The following is a 20,538-nucleotide window of genomic DNA, read 5'->3' on the forward strand; positions in this document are numbered from 1 at the left end:
CCTATTTTTGAAATGTTGAAATTAAAGTACAATTTATGATTTTGTATACCTCTTTAGCTCGATCACTACTGTAAAAATATTTGTGGGGAAATGATTTGGGTAAAACTCTTCAAGCTGTTCTCTTGATGACAGACACAGCTGTACTGCTCAATTATCTTTATCCACTTAGCCTAATTTTTACTACATTCTTGTCAACCGTAAAAAAGTTATGTGGAGGTAAATGGGTTAAGATGCACTGCAGGGGGGTATACTAAGATTCTCCTAGAAATCAGTGTTATTTTTCTTCATAGACTGTTTAAATATTTTTAAGTGAGCACGATTACTATTCTTCATAAATATGGACACGGTTATTGTCAGCTGTTGTCAGCTGCAGCTCTTCAAAAATTGATGCTTCTTTCCCTCATTCCCTTCCTCCCTCCTTCCCTGTATTGCTGAATTTTTCTATAGACATTTGAAGTACAGTGTTGTGAACTCGCTGCCCCCCCCCCCCCCCCGATTTACTACAGGTAGGAGTATAATAATACTTTTGTAACATCCTGCTGACTACTGTACCCATTTTGCAGATGGAAAGAGGACTGTGTTGCAATGAGGCCATGTAGTCCCTTAAAAAATAAGTACCTGTATTTGTTCTATTATGACTGCAGTTAAATCAGCCAGCTTATATGCAGGTAGACGTTTCAAGTCTTTCAGACTGCTTACAGACTTAAACCCCTTCCAAAAAATCCAGTGTTTTTCTTTAAACTTGGTGCATCCTTCTGCCAAGGACAGTGCATGCCTAGAAGAAGCATTGTGTTAGCTGGACTCACCTCACCCAACATCTGTATAGATGGGTCGCTTTAGGGGGGCTTTTTTGGTGCTTTTTATTTAATAACTAATTGAATCAGCTTTAGATAAGTGCCAACCAGCCCTGCTGAACCATGCAATCTATATAGATGCTGTGGAGCCAGGTAGAACTAACACTCTGCTGGTTCTGGTAAAGCACTTTTTTTTCCTCCCCCATGTCTGTCAGCAGTCAGAATGAATGTACAATCCTAGTAACTATGTGCAAATATGGGACACGCTATGCATGGTCTTTAGCACCTCCTCATTGAAAAAAAATTGGTTCAGATGGGTAATAACTTGTTTGCATAGAGGAGTCTGAGCTGAAACATACTTCCTGACTTCAAGTGCTTCTGAGTCACTTTGCTAGAGTCTGCTCATCACTTCTACATGGTCATGGAGAATTAACTTTAACTAACCTTTTTTTTTAATGAGGAGTGTTTTACTACTTCTGGTGTATACAAAATAAATAATGTAGGAATGAGAAATTAAAAAAAAAAATCTTTAGTTTTGTTAGGAGTCACTGGATGATACTACTTTAATATAACCTGGCAAACTCTGGTTGTAGGGCTTTACAGTCTTGGAAAATCTGTCCTGTTGGCTCAGTATATGATGGGGAATTATTTCCCCCTCCCCCTTTTTTCTTTAAAAGAAACTGTATGAGTTACCATTACAGCTGATTTGGTGTGCTTCATAAATTGAATGTAATAACTTGTTAGATAGCAGGCCTACTCTTGTAGGCTATAATGTGAAAGAGAACAAAACTGTTACAAGCAGTAAAACTTTCAGAAGTGCTTAGTTAGGAAGTTAGGAGCCAAAATTCCGTTATGAAAATGAGACTATTAGGCTATTTTGAAAATACGATGCAGGTTGTCAAACAGGCGAAACTTTTTTTAGGCTTCGCACCCTCCATCCAGAAGTTTTCATATTGGAGGTGAGCAAGAGGTAAAGTGGTTGCTCCTGCTCCCCCAGCCCAGCTGCAGGGGCGCTCAGCAGCAAGCAGCTTTCCTGCATGTCCCTGCTTTGTCTTGCAGTGCCAGATCACACACGCTGGGCTGTGGAGGCCCTGGGGAAAGACAGCAGGGCAGGAACCTGAGCCTGAAGTGGGCAGCTTGAGTCCATGCCCACACCCTGTGCACACATCTGGGGGGGCACAGGTTCCCTCTGCCCCAGGAAGTGCACACAGCAGCGGGTAGCCCACCCTGTGCACAGATTTGGGTAACATGGAGGGTTGGTCCCCTTCCAGGAGCATCTGCAGCAGTGAGGAGCTGCCCAGCCCCAGCCCTGCCCAACTCTCTCTCTCCCTCCCTCCCAGTGGGGGCCTCTACCCCCCCCCCCCATTTACCTGCAGGAGCTGCTCTCCAGGCTGCCTGGGGGCCATGTGCATGTACATCAGGGGTGGGCAAAATGTGGCCTGTGGGCCAGATGCCGCCCACCAGGCCATTCTATCTGGCCTGCGGGGCCCCTAAAAAATTTAGAAAGTTTATATTTATCTGCCCCTGGCTGCCTGTCATGCGGCCCTCAATGGCTTGCCAAAACTCAGTAAGTGGCCCTCTGCCTGAAATAATTGCCCAACCCTGATGTAAGTGCACATGGCGCCCCCCTGCATGACTGCCTTCCTCTCTCTCCCTCCCAGCTTACAGCAGGCTGAAACTCTGTCAGCCTGCAGAGAGCTCGTTGCCAAACTGCAAAATCTGTGGGTTTCTCTGGTAAAATGAAAAATCCGTGTTTAGCTCTGGTAAAAGGTAAAATCCAAAGTTTTCTTTGTTTTTCCCACGGGAAATGGAAAACCCAGATCCCTGTTCATAGCCCGCAATAGAGATTTAGATCTAGTCAGTGATGATTACTAACTTGCTAGTGGAAATCCATTAGTGTTCTCAAAGTGGATAAAATCAATGTCTGGTACTGTGATGTTCCTTGTGAGTCTTTGGCCTCATTCTTCCACAGTAGTTCCATCTGTGTACCCTTTAGAGATCTATGGGCTGCTTTAAACCCAGAAAAAATCATCATTTGAACAACCAAACTAAAGTATGGTAGTTCAGCTGAGGGTATAGAAACCAAAAGTAGGAACAGTCACTTATGCTAAGTACAGACAGTTCAATCTCAGGTTAGTCAAAGCTGCATAGATTGAACTAATAAGCAAGTTACAAGACATTCACTTTTGATTCTGGAAATGCAGCCACATTCTTGCAGTGGCCCAGACCAGAACCTGGGAGCACCAGAGCACACCTCCCTGCTCAGCTGGAGCAGACAGCTTGGGCCAAGGCTAGCCCTCCCACCCTGTGAGTGTGGGGTTTGTAGGGAGGTACAAAGCATCCTGGGATGTTGGGGGACTGTGAGTGAACTTGAATCTGGAGGGGATCTGGGACAGAAGTTCAATAAACTGATTTAACCTAAATCTGTTAGGTCTGATACTATATTCATCCAGGTTTATCTTAAATCAGTTTCAGACATTTTGCTAGTGGTTTATGTGCACTGAACTTCTGTTGCATTATGGATTTGAACTGGTTTCTGATCAGTTATACCAGTTCATGTGTAACTTCTGTCCCTAGCCTTAGTAAAGGCCAGCACAAATCTACTGAATTATTGTAGAATTGCACAAATAGACAATATCTAGCTCTCCAGATTTATTTATTTGTGTGTGTGACCTTCCCCAAAGAGGTTCAGGGCAGTTAAGAAAAACCAAATAAATTTTAAAGACAGGTAAAAAATGTTAAAGTAAAATAATATGTAATAAAACAAGCTTCCAAGATAATGTAAAACTATTGACACTGTTTGGCACAAATGATGGTGAAGGGTTTACACTGTTCAGCTTGTGAAGTTACTTATAACTAAGTGCATTACATTTTAACTCGGAAAGTTTGGGCTTCTTATGTTTGTTTTGCTTTTTCAGATGGTTTTCTTCAGTAGAAGAGCTGAGTAATTTCTTGACTAAACCTAAAGTTCTGTTGGCCGAATCCACAAGAAATGGAAAATTGTTACATGGTTCAATCATGTTCTAAAATCACCTGAGGCTTACCCAGTAACAATACATGTTATGACTTTTACTAATGTGCTTTGAAGCTAAATAGCAGTGCTCTGAAATACTTGGTTAGCGCAAAAGTCAAACTTTGCGAGATTAAGTGTTAGGCTCTAGGCTGCTGTTCTTGTTGGTTGTTTCTGTTATGGCAGCAGCTACAGGCTAACTAACATTTTTATTGTAGGAATTGTATAGATACAGAACATCTTGTTGTTTCTTGTGTTGCACAGTCTTACAAGTTTTAAAAAGAAGTTTAGATACTATATGTGTAGGTGTGTGTGGGGGGGGTGCTTTTTCTGCTTTAGTATACCTAACTCATGCAATAGTTGTTACCAAAAGCATCAAGCCAAATAAAGCATATTTGGGAGGTTTATTTGGTATGGTCCTGTTTTACTTAAAACTGCTTTCTTCATTTATTTTCATTTTCCTTACAGCTTCGGCTTCCTCTTTGTAATGATCCTTTCCCTGTCTCTGCGATGCCTCCTTCAATTATTTCGGCTTCTATTTCTAATTACTCTAAAGGCCCTGCTCCTCTACAAATGGATATCCCATCTGCGGTCACCAGTGCTGCAAGATATGGCCCACAGGCAGGCATTATTGTTTTTTATTATTATGTTATTAGATTTTATTTTTGTTATTCTCTTTCTTCCAACTATAGTGTGTTCCCTCTTCGCTTGTCTCTCATAGCTTCGTTTTCCATGATTTGCTTGATAAACATACTGAATATTAACATGCAGAATGTTTTTGCCACCAGAAGCTACATTGGATAGAGCTCTTGGTTTTTCTGTTTGTACAGTAAACGTACATGTTAAAAGAATATAATGTTAGGAAATGGCCAGTACTCATACCAAGTATTCTATGGTCTGATTGGTCTTCTCATACTATAAACATAAAGGAAACATAAGTGCATTATGAAAACAGTATATAACCACTTTTTACAAGTTACTGCAGCTGCATTGTAGGAATTGACTAATTTAATTGGAAAGGGAGGATATAGATATATTTTTTTTTTTTTGGTAATTTTTTGGGGGTCCTGTGAATTTGAGAGTCAGATTATCTGCTGTTTTGGAAAAGCTTTACTTTTAATCAAAATAATAATTTTCTTGTATTATTTTGTGTGTCTGTTTCTTTCTGTACTCTGGTTGCTGATTTCATGCTTGCTAGGATGGTGCTTTTGTGTGCGAGTATGCATAGAGATGCATATATTTGCTGTATGTATGTAAAATGTTTATATACACTTTATTCACATGCATACAAAATTGTATACCAGTATATACAAGTTAAGAAATGCATATTTTATTGTATGTGTGATGCAAGGTATAGTGTGTGTGTGTGTGTGTGTGTGTGTGTGTGTGTGTGTGTGTGCGCGCGCACACACACACACACACACACACACACACATATATGCATGAGTTCATTTTAATAGTGTGTATTTGCATTATACTATTTTTGTATTTATATGTAGAAATCACTCCACTTTCTAAGCAGTTTGGCCTTTTATTAACGGGTCCAAGCTTGGCAACATTTATTCATAAGTCACTGCTGAGTTCGGTGCCTCATGTTTCTAGCTCTGATGAATCATCTGTATCTTGCAGAACATCTGGTTTCTTGGGTTTTCTAAGAGCATAGTGCATCTTTTTCTAGCCTTAACTAGCTATGATATGTTGGACATGGATAGTCACAATGCATTAGTATATAGTTGCCTGCTTTTAACTATTTTAAATTATAGTAGTGCTCCTTTAAGCTGCCCATTTGCAGCTTGAGACCTAGTACTAAAAAGAAGAAAATGCTGTATGGGTGGAAGGTACAAGAAACAATACAATCAGAACTTAACTATTTTAAATATAATTAAATGTGTGTAAAATATATGAATGTGAGTGTTAGTTTGAAACTTATTGACATTTATGTGAAGGGCTCGGTAGGATTTACTCTTACCTTTTGATCATATCAAATAAAGCAGCAACCCTAAACTTCCCCAGTATAATTTTCTCTTACCCAGTACTTGTTTAAATTTGGTTTGATTTAAACTGTCCATATAAATGTATGTACTTCTCAGTCTATTAAAAATAATAAGCCTGGCACCTAATTATCTGGTTGTATCTAAAACAGTAGAAACAACATTAATGCATATATCCCGTTTACAGATTGTGTTCTTCCAACATTCCTTCCCATACACAGTTTACCTTATCCCAGTGAGGAACACAAACTGATTCTGCTGCCCTTGAAGTCAATAAAACCTTTGCCTTTGACTTCAGTGGAAACAAAATCTGGTCCTACTCCATGAATCCTGGCATGAGAGTTCATAGCATTACATCATTTTTTAAGACTGCAGCTTATGGAGTCATGCCAGCATCAAGTGGGACAAATAAGCATTCAGAAGTTTGTATAAGTGATGCTATATTTGTTTTCACTCTCCAAATTGTATAGGTACGTTTCAAGCTATCGGCAAATACTTCCAGCACTCCATTAAATGAAGCAAGAGTTAGTTCAACATCTACTCCATTAATGCCTCCAGACTCTGGCCACATGTAAGTTTTATTTGGGGTGTGTGTATCCTTGCCTCCTGCCCCCAATTTAATGTTTATGCAACACTTAAGATGAGAGACTTCACCAGTCTAAGTCACGTTTTCACTTTGGTGTGTATGCACATGTGTGCATGTGAAATAGTGTTATCTAAAGCTTCAGATTAATTGTACACAAGAACAATTTGACAGAGGCCAAATTAGCAGGCTTTGACAAAAGCCTATTTTGGTTGTCATGCAACTCTTGTTTTTTTTTTTTTTTTTTAATTTCTTCTCCAAGGAATCTGTGGGATGACATACTTTCTTTCCAGGAATATATTCAAAGTTAGAGATAAAGATCTGGGGGAGTATGAAGGCCTATGGAGAAGCCCATTCTATTTGTACTCTTCTGGAAATTAAAAAAAAAAAAAAAATCTTGATTAATGGTTTTCCTTTTTTTCAGGTCATTTAGGATGTCTCCCACTGAGGAGCCGCTTGTATAATTCTCTGACATCACTTCTAAATTCCAAGTGTAACAGGCTAAGTTTAATTCTTAGGTGCTTCTTCAAATATCTTCTGTTTCTCTTCTGTACAATGTGATATATGCTGAGCTGAGGCCAGTCAATCCTTGGAGTCAGGCTTTCCCCTCATGTGTCAGAGTAATGGCTAGAAACATAGCAAATGAGTAAGGATGAGAGAGGCAGCAGAACACTTTCTAACTTTGTATCGCATTTTGCAATAAGGGATGTTACATATAGGGTACGATATTGATTGCATAAGACCAGTTCCCCATACATTTTCTGCAGAGATGAATCCAGCATATCTTGAAGGTGCTCAAGCAAAACCTGGACTTAAGAAAAGAAGTAGGACATAGGTGCATATTTTTATGTGATGAATCTCAAACAGGGGCTGCAGAACTTAGCATTTTAAACATCCCTTTTGCCACTTTCATTTGGATACTTCCGCTAAGAATCCCATCCACTCTTCTGCCAGTGGCCTACTTCAAGAACTTTGGAACTAAGTCAAACAGTTTACCAACAAGTTATCAAGTCCTTTTCTCATCCCTCTGTACTGACCATCCATTCAAACGTACATATAGCTTAGCCTCTTCTCAACTGTTTTTTCTCTTAACCATATGCACCATCTGCACAATGGTGTTACAGTAGGTATGCATTGCTTTGGGATGGTCAAGGGAGCCTAGTTTGCCTTCATTGTGCTGGACATGAGATTATTTATTTATTTTTCTGGGTGTTTGTATAAAAAAATTAATCAAAGTCATGATATCATAACGGAGCTAAAGCAAGAACCCAATGACAACAAAAAACACATTTTATCTTTGTGCATTTAGCTACTAAACCCCAATGCTATACTTTGTGCAAGATGGCCCTGGGTTATATCTTATAATTCTTTTTATTTTTTTATTTATTTATTTTTTACTGTTTTAAGATTATCATCAGTTTTCCAATCAAACCCATGTTTCAAAGAGCTCAGAGGATATGAGAAGAGCTGCTTAAAAGGCAAATATTGGGAAAGCTAAAGAAGATCCCTGTCTCTTTGTTCCTCTTCTATTTCAGTATGAAGAAGAAAAAAATATACAAACTGATGGAATGAACAATATGATTTATATCGGAAGCAGTAGAAACCTTTAGAGCAAGTGTGACTATACCACCTAGTGTTACAGCTAGTTAAACTAAAGGAATAGTGTTATCTCTTGCAGAAAGATTACATGTCACATATTAACTAGGGCTGTGCAAAACTGTGCTTTCATTTCGACTTCCATTTTGCTGTTTCAAAGGGACAGTGTTTTGTTTTGTTTTGTTTCGAAGCACTGTCTTTTTTCGTTTCGTCAAAACTGTTTCGACGCATTTTGCTGTTTCGCCTATAGGCTATTATGGGGATTCATGAAAATGCCTATAACGGTGTCATTTCTTGCCTAATTTGGATGAAAATTTCAGGGATGGTAGCTCCTTCTGAGGGCATGAAGCCTGCCATGTTTCAAGGAGAGAGTTGCAGGGGTATTTATGAAACTGCACCTCAAACTGTTGAAAGCAAAACTTGTATCCTTTCCTGGCAGCGGCAGCTTGCTGTCATCCCATGCACAGATGTGGGGGCCACATCCCCAGGAGGGCTGTGCGGCTCTGCTGGACTCCTCCTGAGGGTGTGGGCCCCCAGATTTGCATGTGGGTTGACAGGAGGCTGCTGCTGCTGCCTGGGACTGGCACTGGGTGCAGCCCATGTCCAGCACTGGGAACAGCAAACTGCTGCTGACACTGGCCCCAGGCAGCAGTGGCAACCTCCTGTCAACCTGGATGCAGATCTTGGGGCCTGCGCCCTCCGGGAGGCCCACACTCAGTGGCGGTGCTGGGTGGGCAGGTGGGGTGGGGGCTACAGTGAATTTTGGGGTGGCAGCAGCCCCACTTCCATCACTGCAGCCTGCCCTGAGCACTGGGGAGAGCCCAGTGCTGCCCCTACTGCAGCCCTGAGTGGTAGATGCCACCTGCCTGCAGCTACTGGGCTGTGCCACACCAGGGAGTTTAGGGCATGATGCAGCCCAGTGGCTGCAGGCAGGCAGTGTCTGCTGCTTCTGAGGCTGCAGCAGGGGTGGCACTGGGCTCTTTCTGGCACTTTGACAGCACTGGGAGGGCAGGTTGAGCTCCGTGGGGCTGGTGGAGCTGCTCAGAGCACAGATCTGGCTCTTCCCACCTTCCGCTGCTGTGCTGCACTCTGAGTAGCTCTGCCAGCCCCATGGAGCTGAGCCTGGCAGCCGGAGGTGGGGGAGAGCCACTGGCCAGGGCTGCGCTCTGAGCAGCTCTGCCACCTCCTGCCACCAGGTCTGTGGGGCTGTGGAGCCTCCAGCTGCCAGGTTGTGCTCACCAGGGCTGTGCTCCAAGTGTCGCCGCCAGTCCCATGGATCTCAGCCCGGTGGCGAGAAAGCCAGTGGTGCGGTTACTCGGAGCACAGCCCTGCTGAACACAGCCTGGTGTCAGGAGGCTCTGCCAGCCCTGCAGAGCTGAGTCTGGTGGTGGGAGGTGGGGGAGAGCCACAGGCCAGGGCTGCATTTTTGAAGCCAGGGCTGCGCTCCAAGCAGCTCTGCCACTGGCTCTCCCACCACCAGTCTGAGCTCTGTAGGGAAGACCCCGGCACAGCCCTCCAGCCCATAGCTCTCCCATTGCAGCTGGCACTGGTGGCTGCCCAAGAAGAGCTGGGGGAAGCAGTCAGAGAGCTGGGGGAAAGATTGGGAAGCTGGGGAATCCAACCGGGAACCGGGTAAATGTTCAGGGATCTGAACATTCCCCCAGCCCTCAGGTCGATTCCCCAGCTCTCTGATTGCTTCCCCAGGAAGCCCAGCTTTGAAACCCAGAACGTTTCGAAAGTTTCAAAACATTTTGAGTGCCCTTGTTTCGTTTAGAAGCTGTTACAAGCCTTTTGTTTCATTTCTATTTTGCTGTTTCAAGCTCGAAACAGCCTCGAAATGGAACATCTGTTGAAATTCACACAGCTCTAATATTAACAAAGATTAAACAGCAATTTGATCTTCTGTGTGCACTTTCAAAAACAGATCCAAGGTAGAATTTTTTGAGGGTACTTAGTGTTGGCATGTGTCTAGCCTTTGAAGTCAAGAACTTTACTGTTGACCTCAATAGGAACAAAGTTTAGCCTGTGCTGGTTGACTTGGTCTAGAAAAATCCTGGGAAGTCAAAACCAGGAAACTGCAGAAGGGAGAAAATTCCAGATATTTCCTTTCTTTTTTCCCCCAATGTCAGGATGTTTTGCCAGCAATTTAATGGCACCATTATGCAAATTTTTATAAGCAAGAAGAATGTGTGTAGTCAGTGTTAAGGTGTTTTGGAGGGTGAGGGAAGGCATTCTGTATGGTCAACTCGTGTAAGTGAAAATTTAAATAGAATGCAGATGTTAAGTGTCTGTATTGTCTGCTGAATTCTTAATCTGTGAGCCTTTTCCCCCCACCCCCCAAACGATGTAATTTTTCTGTATTTTCTGTGTAATCTAAAATTGTTACTTTGATTAGTGCTACTAACACTTTCATACAAAATAACCCTATTTAATGCCCTTTTTTTTTTTAAATGGAATCCTAACTGAGCTTTTGTTATTAGCCATTGAATGTAAAGATGTTGGTTGATGTAAATTTTTCCATTCATTTCTCAGGGCTAAAAAAACCCCCATTCTTCTTAGGATTCCTGTTCAGATTCTAAATAGAAATGGTTTCAGTAGTTGCAGAATGAAAACAAAACAACAGTTTCCAGTCTGCCATTCTGTAACTGATCGCCAAACTGAAGTTGCTTGAACTGATTTGAAGTTGCTTGAGTGATTTTATTTATTTCCTTTCCTTTACTTACTTTCTCCTAGGCTAAAGAAGAAAATGTAACCATTTAGAATTGTCACTGATTTATAAATCATGCTTCAATGCAAATCATTAGCGCTTTCAAGAATAAAGGGCTAATAACTTTTAGACCTTTTCAGAACGCTGGAGAGGTGGAGTGGCAGTATAAGGCACAATATAACACTACAACAGTATTTTATTTGGCAACCTTCTTTCTCCCTTTGGAATAATATGTTCCCAAAAACATGTTGATATTTCAGTGACCCACCTGGTTTAGATATGAAATATTTGAAGAAAGATGGCAACTTGCCTTTGAGAGGACTGAAGCCTTTGACTATAGAAAACACAGGTAAAATGATCTAACAGATTTTTTTAAGATTACTTGTTTACCCAGCAACTCAGTTATAATTGACTGTTGGGTCCTACCATAATACGTCTTAATGCTGAAGATCTTTGTGTTAGAGTGTACAGTGGGCATGTTTCCTCTAGTTAGACCTGGACTACAAAGTTCTGACCCAAACTCCCTCAAAACCAGCTAAAGCAGGGACTATATTTTTGGCTTTAATTTCATGACTGTTTTCTTTGACTGTATTTTCTTCTGAATTTTTTTCTTATAGTAATACAAGAGAGTTTTTTAAAATTGGTCAATCTGTCAAACTACACAGGAGTAGTCTAGTTTTGGGCCCAAATTCAGCAACATTTTTAAGCAAGCATCTGACTCTTCTAGCATATGAATAATATAATTTAAGTGAATGGGATTACCCACACAGTGTATTGTTCCAGTTAAAAATTGACCCTGCATGCAAATTGATCCCAAATGTTCAGGGGTGTTTTAGCAAAAGACAGCTTTCCCTGGGTACAGATAAAGAACTTGAACTGACTTTGGTGTGACAGAATTCCGCAGGAGAAGAAAATAACCATGGAAAGGATCCAAAGGGTTAAATGTACCAAAATTACTAAAAGGAAAAACTGCTCTGAAAATAAATACTGACTTTGTATTTTTGTTGTATGCACAAAAATACAGCAAGTCCAGACATCAGAGTTGTAAGAGGCCTGACTATAGGTTGACCTGCATACAAGGCAAATTGGATTTTATGGCCTTTTTTGTAAGGAGTGGGGAGAGGAGGCAGACTTGTAATCAGAACAATGCAGTACTTAAAGTTGAGTACCTGCTTGAATAACTACTTGAATCAGTGTGCAGTGATTTGGAGAAGGCATGCAGGAAGCTCACTATCCTGGACTTTAACAGGAAGATTCTTGTAAAGAATTTGAATAAAATATTGTGTCAATTACTTTGCAAGGAATTCACGCTCTAGTAGTTTTTATTATTCTTATTATTTTAGTATTACCAAGGCCTATATTATCCAAGCAAGGAAGTCCACCTGTAACATCTGCTTACTTCCCAAAGCAACAGCCTCGGCTACCTGCATCATGAGCTTCAACACGATTGTAATGGATGCATAAAGAAAGACTCTTGCTCATTCTTGGAAACAGTAATGAATAAGCCATTTAAAATGTGTGATATAAGAGAGATGCTTGGACAACAAGGTTTTAAATTTGACTTTATAGTCTGTCTGAACTTAGTTACTTTTTTCCCTATAAAGTCTTTGTTCACTGAAACTGCCACAATATGTTCTGGTGTAAAGCCAACCATTAAAATAACCTAATTGCATTTCTAGATCTATAATTTCTTTTTAAACAATTAAAAAAATATATAGTAGCAGCCGTTTGATTCCTCAGACACTCCACGGCTTACAGGCTGTGCATGCTGAATGAAAGTGTTTCTTTCAGGTATTTTTGCTGCTCCAAAGCTGTGTGTGCACGCACATGTATTTTTGTGCAACCTGTCTGGTACATTCTGTAGCACTGCACTTTTCATGTTTAGAAGACCTTTTGTAATAGTTAAATTATGAAGAAAAAAGTTTTGTTTTTTTTTTTAAGATGGCAGACTTATAGCAGCAGTAATCCACTGTGTGTACAGCATTTACTTTATGACTTTATGACATTAATCACTTCTGTTGAAAACCATGGTGGACAGAAATAATTTCTGCAAATATTTGGACCCCTTTTTAAAGTTTTCTTCATGTTAGTTCCTTGAAGACTGACTACTATTTTTTTCTTTCCTTAATCAAATCACACCTACCAGCTTTGTGCAAACTATATAGCCACTGTATATCTTGTATACTGTATTTTTAGGTAGGGTCAGATTAAATATCAATATTTAATATTGATATTTTTTGTAGTACGAGTATAATTTGCTGGCAAAATTTGGAGAATTACAATAATGACACACAATATTCTGAATGTAAAAAACTTCTGTATCTTCACTATTCAAAAATAGTAACAGTTTCTTTAGTTTAGGACAGAGCCAGACTCAAAGTGAATACAGCTCTATTTGAATTAGTTCATTTGGCTTTTTGTTATCAGGGAAAAAACAAGAGTATTGGATTTACCTCTTTCAAAATGTTCACTGGATGAAAAGCGCAGTTAGAAGTATTCCATTTTGTGAGATGTAAGTAGACCATCTGCATTTCACTTGCACAGCAGTCATTCCTACTTTTTTTACTGATTATTTTTCCCCCAATTGTCTCTCTCTTCCTGTGTAAAATGGAAAAAAAATCGAGGAGAATTTTTTTTTTTTTTTTAATGACATACTGTACCTCCTCCCGTTTTCAGACATGGGCTTGGCTCTTTGCAATCTTACTAAAAATCTTAGTTTGTATTTGATATTAAACTAGATTGGATGTATGGTAACTTCCTTTCTCATTCTGCAGCCTAATTCTTTGGGGACACAAAATCGGTTATTGCATTATTAAAATGAGACAAATCTGCAGTAAATTAGTACATACTAGATTGATGGGCTACTTTAATTTTCAAAAGCAGTGTTGAAACTTAATACCTTGAGGTCTGCAGTTCATTTTCCTGTCAGTATTATAAACATTAACCTTTTTCCTGAAATTATTTTCTTTGGATGGAATTGTGAAATGCAACAATGTCTAGAATTATTTTCTGTTGACTGATTGTTACTCAGTGTGCCATCCTTTCAATTCTGGAACTTGCAGATACAGTGCTCATGTCAGAGTCCAGGTGAAATGCAGTAATTTTTGCTTGGGGCCTTTACCTTTTTGCATGGATTATTTTATGAGAGAACTTCATATATCTTAATTTTCTGGGAATTTGGAACATGCATTTCTTGTATATTGAGAGAGAACCTGGGCCCTATTAGTTCCATGCAATGTCTTACAGCAAATGAGGGGAGAGAGAGATGTAACCTTTTTTTTTCTATTTAAAGTTTATATTATATTGAGAATAAAATGTTTGTACTATAATTGCCTAACTTTTGCTTTATTACCGAAAAGGTAAAGGAAAAGAAGCTATTTCTTTATTAAAAAAAAAAATCCTGGTACATCATATACTTAAGTTCTGAGATTTAAATTTTGATCTCCTCATGCTCTTGCCCTCATTGAAGATAATGGAATAGCATGAGTATCACAGAATTTGAAGACCACTGGGCCCTAGTAAATGAAGGTAGAATTTGTCCTTGTATTGTTTCAGGAAAATCCCAGGGTTGCAGCTACAAAATTTTTTCCCTCTTCCTTTATACTGAGCAAATGCAACAAGCATGTAGGTACTTTAAACATAAGAAGCATTATCACTTATTTGCTGCTTGCAATAACACGTACCTTGACACCATTTGCAAATGGAAGATAGAAAAATACTGATTTAGACCAGTATTTTTTTTCTTGATAGTACCCAACCCCAGATGCTCCAGGAAGTGTGGGGGCAGCCCTTCAGGAAAAAAAAACACTGAAAGAATTATGATATATTCACCATGAAGTTTCATTCAGATATCTAGATGTTAGAGACTAATTCATCCTTCCTTGACCAACATTGTGTAGGGTAGACCTAGGCACCACTACTCCCCTCTTTCATTTTACTGCTGCTTCTGTCTGCTCCATGACACTTAAAGTTGACTTTCTGCCTTTCCTGATTAGGGTCCTTTTTACTTTCAACTCTTCAGCTTTGTGTAGAAGTCAGTTTGTGGTGTCTGGAGACTGCTGCAAAAATGTCCAGTTCCACCCTTTAATTCTGGTGGATACAAGCTGTTAGTTGGAGATTTTTATTAAGGCTCCAGACTTAAAGAAGGAGATTTTAATATCCCTCCCAAAATTCTGTTGTTAATTGTAACCAGTGATCCTGGTTTTCTCTGTTTTTAAGAATTGCAAATTCTCTGATTTAAATCTCCCCAAATCCATGTTTTTCCATGGTTAAAATGCTGGCACTATATAGTGTCAGTTGGGCACTGTTTTATTGATATATTTATAATTTTAAAGCAGTTTGGAAGCCTAAGAGTGTCTCAATCATTATTATAAAATGAATTCTAAATACTTTGTTTGTTTGTAATCATGGAAAATCAGAGCTCCCCCTGCTCTCTTCACTTACCAGGATGTGGGTCCAGCTCCTGCTGCCCCCCCCCTTGCTGTTTTGTGGCACTGTGTAGCCCTGAAATGCCAGTACCCTGCCCATGCCGTTGCCCCTCACTCCTGTCCCATAGCCCCCATGCACTGTCATTGCCCCTCCCAACCCACAGCCCTAATAGTGCCCTGCACTCCCAACCCACTACCCCAGCCCTCCAGTGTATAAAGAAGAAGGTGGGTATGTGAGGAAGGGGGAATGGTGGGCGCAGGTGATGCGTTCGGGAGAGGATGGGGGGGCACAAGAGATGCATGGGAGTATGGAGGGAGCACATGTCTCCCCAGATTTCTGTGCCCACAGTGGGGTGCAGGGCTGCAGCTGGGCTGAACTAGCTCTAGGCAGGAGCAGCCTCTGCAGCCCAGAAGGTGGGACCTGGTGCAGGAGGAAGTGCCAAGCCACCATGGCTGCCACACTGCCTGGCTGCCATGTGCATGTGCTGCCCCCTGCATCCTGGTCCCTGCAGCCCCTTACAGGCTGGAACTGTGCCAGACTGCAAGGGAAGACCTGTGGTTTCCCTCATTTTTCTCCTTTAAAGGGAAAATCCACATTTTTCTGTGGCAAATGAAAAAGCTGGATCCCTGATTATAAGTGTGGTCCTTCTTGATTATCTATATGAATGACAAGAATTAAAAAGTTATTGGATAGGTTGTCCTTAACCACTTGCAGTAGCAAAACCGTTTGTTCTTCATTTAATTACAGGTTGTATTTTTGGAACTCTTGTTTTTAATTCATTTTGAATTTTCCACTTTTTTAATATTTCATTGAGTACCCTCTTGTCTTGGTGTTATGGGACACGGAGAACTGAAGTTTCTGATCTAACTATTAATTATTTTATATAATTTATCATATTCCTTTATTCATTGCTTTTTCTAAATTAGACAGTTCCAGTATTTTTGGTGTTATCTCCTTTGTGGGACTTAATGTTCTTGTTCATTTCCACCTCTCTTCTTATTCACTGTAGTTCTGCTCTATCATTTTTAGGTGAGATGGCCAGAATGGTGCACAGATAAAGTTACATTATTGATATATGTGAAGATATTATTGAATGGGATGGTGAATAAAATATAAATCCTAACATTTTTATTAGCTGCTGCTTTTTGAATGCAGCTACACATTGAGCAAAGGTCTTTGTTATACTGCCCATGGTTATGCTTGGGTTCTAAGTTAATTAAGAACATTCTAAATGAACGAAGAGTTCAGTTTTTTCACAACTCCAATGTGCATTATTTGCATTTTTCAGTAACATTACATTTTACCATTGTTTGCTTATTCATCTAACTTGTTTGTGTTTTTTCTCAGGTTTCTTCCACTCTTGACTAATCCAAATAATTTTGTTACTTGTGAAATGTATATAAATTACAACTCTGAGTTAACTTCCCATTCATTAGTAAATATAGCAAACGACTAAATGGCACAGGACCTGATATGAGCCCTTGAGACACTCTGGTATTAGCTTTTAACCATGCTGAAAATTGACTGTTTAATCTTATTCTTTGCTTCCTGATTCCTAGCCATTTTTGTTTTGATCCAAGACCATATGGGGCCTCTCGTCACCTCAACTCTTTTAAGTAGTTGTTTAAACATCAAAATAAATTGTAAACTAGTTCTTTTTCCAGTGTTTTACTGATGTGTTCAAATCCTTACATTTGCAAGAGGTTTTCCTTGCAAGCAAAACTGTTTAGTGACAATTAAATGTGCATCAAGACCCAGGCAAATCCTTGGAAATATGGAAATAATAATGAAAAGCTCCAGCATACCCAGCCACTTTAACATTGTAAGCAAAGCTGTTGATACATACTGTGAAGGACATTAATTTCCATCTCAAACAGTTGCTGAAAATCATTAGAGATATATATCCTACTTTCATCCAACTTGCTCTGTCATGCAAAACCTTGATGGTGACCTCCAAGCCTCTTGTATTAGCAGACTGATGAATCTGACTGTCACATAGTCTGCTTTTTTAGAAGTAATTCTGCATTAACATGGCTGCTGGCATCACTGGGGTTTTGATTTATCAACTATCAAACAGTGCAAAGCTAGTTTTCCCCCTGCAGGAGCATTTTTGGGATGAGTAGATTGATAGGCTTGTGTGCAAAATATTGGAGAGGTTAGGATTAGAGTTATTGCTGTTTATTAAGTAAACAAATTTATTTTTTGTCACGTAGTTTGTTTTAATTTGTGTATTGATCATTTTAATATCACTTCATAAAAGTGCATGTATGTTACTTTTATTTTGTGGAAGCACCAAGAACTTTGTAGCCAGAAGAGGACTTAGTTGGTTCTCAGGGCAGTGCATTTTCAATAGTGTGTGTGTGTGTGTGTGTGTGTGTGTGTGTGGTGGGGAGGGGAGGGGAAGGGAAGAAAAGGGGAGGGAGAGAGCCAATTTAAGTTGATGACAGTATGAATTACAGATAAGTGGCATAAAAAACATTGTTCAATGAATAAATGAGAGCATTCAGTCATGAAACTGAAAGCATGGGGATACAATAAAGTGAAAGGATAAAAGATGCATTAAGATCAAATCTGAAAACACAGGGAGATGATGAGAATAAGTTGCTTGTTGTTTGCAGAAGTAATAAATGGAAGTCAATTTGAGAGCTCAGAAGCAAGGAGAAGAGAGAGGAAAGAGACTTGGAAAACTATGTGGTTTTTGGACGGGAATCCAGTTCCAACGACAAATCCTGAAATCCAGGAGAAAGGCAATAACTGCTAGAGTTAGGACTATGAGACTTATTCATATATGTGCATAAAATAAAGGATCCAGAATCTGGAGAGCTGAAATTTAGCAAAACTGAACAAGCTTCAAAGGAAGAAGAAATAGCTGCTTAAACTCTCAACTACAGGGACAGTTAAGGTAGTTGTGTTCATGAGCTATGCCGTGGAGGTTTTGATAAAAAGATTACATAGAGCTGAAAAGAAAATAAAAGTTCAAGGTCAAGTATGATAAGAAGCTGGAGGGAGATTGGAGTTCTTGTTTAAGGAAACTTGCTTTCAAGATATTTGCTTTCAGTCTTTTAGCCAACAAATTTGTTTGGCATCTTAAATTCCATGGTTAGTTCAATGTATATTAGCACTACAAAATAAGATTGTATCACTTTCATATCAAATAGAGACAGAAATAGTCAGCTTGGTGTAGTCTGAAGTAGCAAGAAGTGTCTGATGAAGTCGGTTGCCCATGAAAGCTCATACCTTTTTGAACCAGTTAGTCTCTAAGGGAGTCTTTACCCATGCTCTGGTGTGGGGGGCAGGAGGGCATATTAATTAGTGGCTCTTAGGAGCCACTGTAACTAAAACACTTGCAGAGTCTCATATATTCAGCATCCCCACATTTCAACGTGACAGCAGGGAAGCTTTAACTAAAGCTTGTTCGACAAGCTTTAGTTAAAAACCCCCCTGCTGCCATTTTGAAATGTGGGGATGCTGAATACATGTGACACCAAGGCTGCTGGAACGTTCTAATCGGAATGTTCCAACAGACTTGATTAATCAAGTGTGCTCTAACAAGTTCTAATTAAAACATGTTGGAGCAGGCATTGGGCACATGTATAGGTGCCCTAAGGTGCCACCCTGCCCTAGCTTTATATCAAATTGAGGTAAACTCTGGGTGGTGATGTGTGTTTGTTTTGGGAAAGAATTGGTTTTTCTTTGCAGCCTTCTTTCCCCCCCTCCCCCCCCATGCATTAATTGATGGGCATTGTATTCATACTGTCCAGCTGCTTTAGCTCTTTCAGAAGACTGAGCCACACCTGCATCCTTCCTTGGTTTGTCATACACTTTGCCTTGGATTCAAATAATATTAGACACTACACACAGACTAATTAGGCTACAAACAAGCCAGACAGAATGCTTCACCAAATAAAGTTTTAAACCCAAGATACTAATAGATCTATGTTAGGAAATCTGTCATTGTGATTGAGGAACTGTAGCGTATTCTAGCTGGGTTTTACAGTGATAGCTCTGATAGCAAAAATTGTTTTTCAAGACTAAGACCCAGATCCCATTTTGTCTTTAAAGCATGAGCACTCTGGAGACTTTTGCCTCTAGCTAACGTACCAAAACTCAAGAGCGTGATCTTCTCAGTGGGGAACACAATTGACAAGAGGCAGGCCCCACAGCTCTTCCATTGTAGCACTCGGGAAGCCCTGAGACGAGCAGGTGTTGCGGAGTACAAATACCCTGAACTAATGCAGGCTACCTACACTCTAGAGATGCATGCAACATTTCCTAGTGCATTTCTGGGAATGAAGCATTCCCAGGAGCTCCTACCCCTACCCCCTACTTCCACATACACTGAGGGACAAAGAAACTGACCTTCCTCAAAGTATTCTTAAGTTCATGAAGGATGTGGTCTTTGCAGACAGCAAAAGGACCCCTGGTCAAGACACTGAAATGCCAAGTATAGACATCTTTACACCAAAGAGGAAGCGCTCCCTCCCACCCACTCCACCTCCCCCAGCACACTCTCTTCCTTGTTTCTCAGAAGGGAAGATAAAACCAATTTACTGTATGGGACTGTCCTATGGACATTGATCTACAGTACACTAAGGATGGTAAACTGAAAGAATTGCCAGGACTTGAAGCCGGCACATAACTGCTCTGATTAATGTCAACTGGGTTGGAGCAGCTCTACTGAACAGGAGAAATGTAGAGTTATTTTTTCTATCTCCCTAGTTTCTAAGAACTCCAGCCAGATACTCCTATAGGTGAGCCTTACCCCATATGGGGAAGGGTGTTAGAAAAGGTGCCCTAAACCTAGCTGTTTTATCTGCTCCTAGCTAGATATCCATGTCCAGTAGGGTATCTCTCTCTGCAGTTAAACACCATATGAAGACCATGGGGTTTTTGCACCATGGAATGTTTGTCTTGATGGAAGACCTCTCCAGAGACCTAATGAGATTACAACATAGGCGTTGCAGTTCTGAGTGAGATGAGGTGACTGGATGAGGGTCAGCTGAGGGAAAAGGGTGGAGGCTACACCTTCCTCTGGAAGAGGAAACTGGCCCAGGAAAGATGCATTCATGGTGCCAGCTTTGTCATCAGGAATCAATTTATCAGTCAAATTATGGAGCTCCCTGCGGGCATTAATGAACATTGTATGACCTCCTCCACCTTAAGCTTACCAGGAACCAGTACACCACTGTCCTCAGTGCGTAGACTCCAACACTTGATGTTGACAATGTCAATGAACAGCCCTACTCCAACTCTGACCACATTCTAATACTCTCAAGGGAGAACAAGATCATTTTCCTTGGTGACTTCAATACCAGAGTTGGGCATGACCTGGAACTCTGGAGTGTACTATTGGGAAGGATGGAGTAGGGAAAGCTAACTCCTTTTTTTTGAGTCATCGTGGTTTTTAGTAAGGACTGCCTTCCTTTCAG

At 40.3% G+C, this 20,538-nt stretch overlaps 1 protein-coding gene across 3 annotated transcripts in view; it reads left to right on the forward strand.

Annotated features, from left to right (window-relative positions):
- LOC102560435 (spindle assembly abnormal protein 6 homolog) overlaps positions 1-16,762 on the forward strand; it is a 55,406-nt gene extending 38,644 nt beyond the window's left edge. The window contains exons 14-17 of one of the 3 annotated variants that reach the window (XM_059724862.1): positions 4,273-4,425; positions 6,266-6,366; positions 10,942-11,030; positions 12,025-16,762. In XM_059724862.1, the coding sequence (XP_059580845.1) occupies positions 4,273-4,425; positions 6,266-6,366; positions 10,942-11,030; positions 12,025-12,116 (435 nt within the window). In that variant the 3' untranslated portion in view covers positions 12,117-16,762. Of the gene's footprint in view, positions 1-4,272; positions 4,426-6,265; positions 6,367-10,941; positions 11,031-12,024 lie in introns of those variants that run through there. The other 2 variants (XM_059724863.1, XM_059724864.1) reach the window with 2 other exon arrangements.
- Positions 16,763-20,538: the final 3,776 nt, after the last annotated feature.

The sequence above is a fragment of the Alligator mississippiensis genome, chromosome 3 (genome assembly GCF_030867095.1).
Source record: "Alligator mississippiensis isolate rAllMis1 chromosome 3, rAllMis1, whole genome shotgun sequence".
Classification (NCBI taxonomy): domain Eukaryota; kingdom Metazoa; phylum Chordata; order Crocodylia; family Alligatoridae; genus Alligator; species Alligator mississippiensis.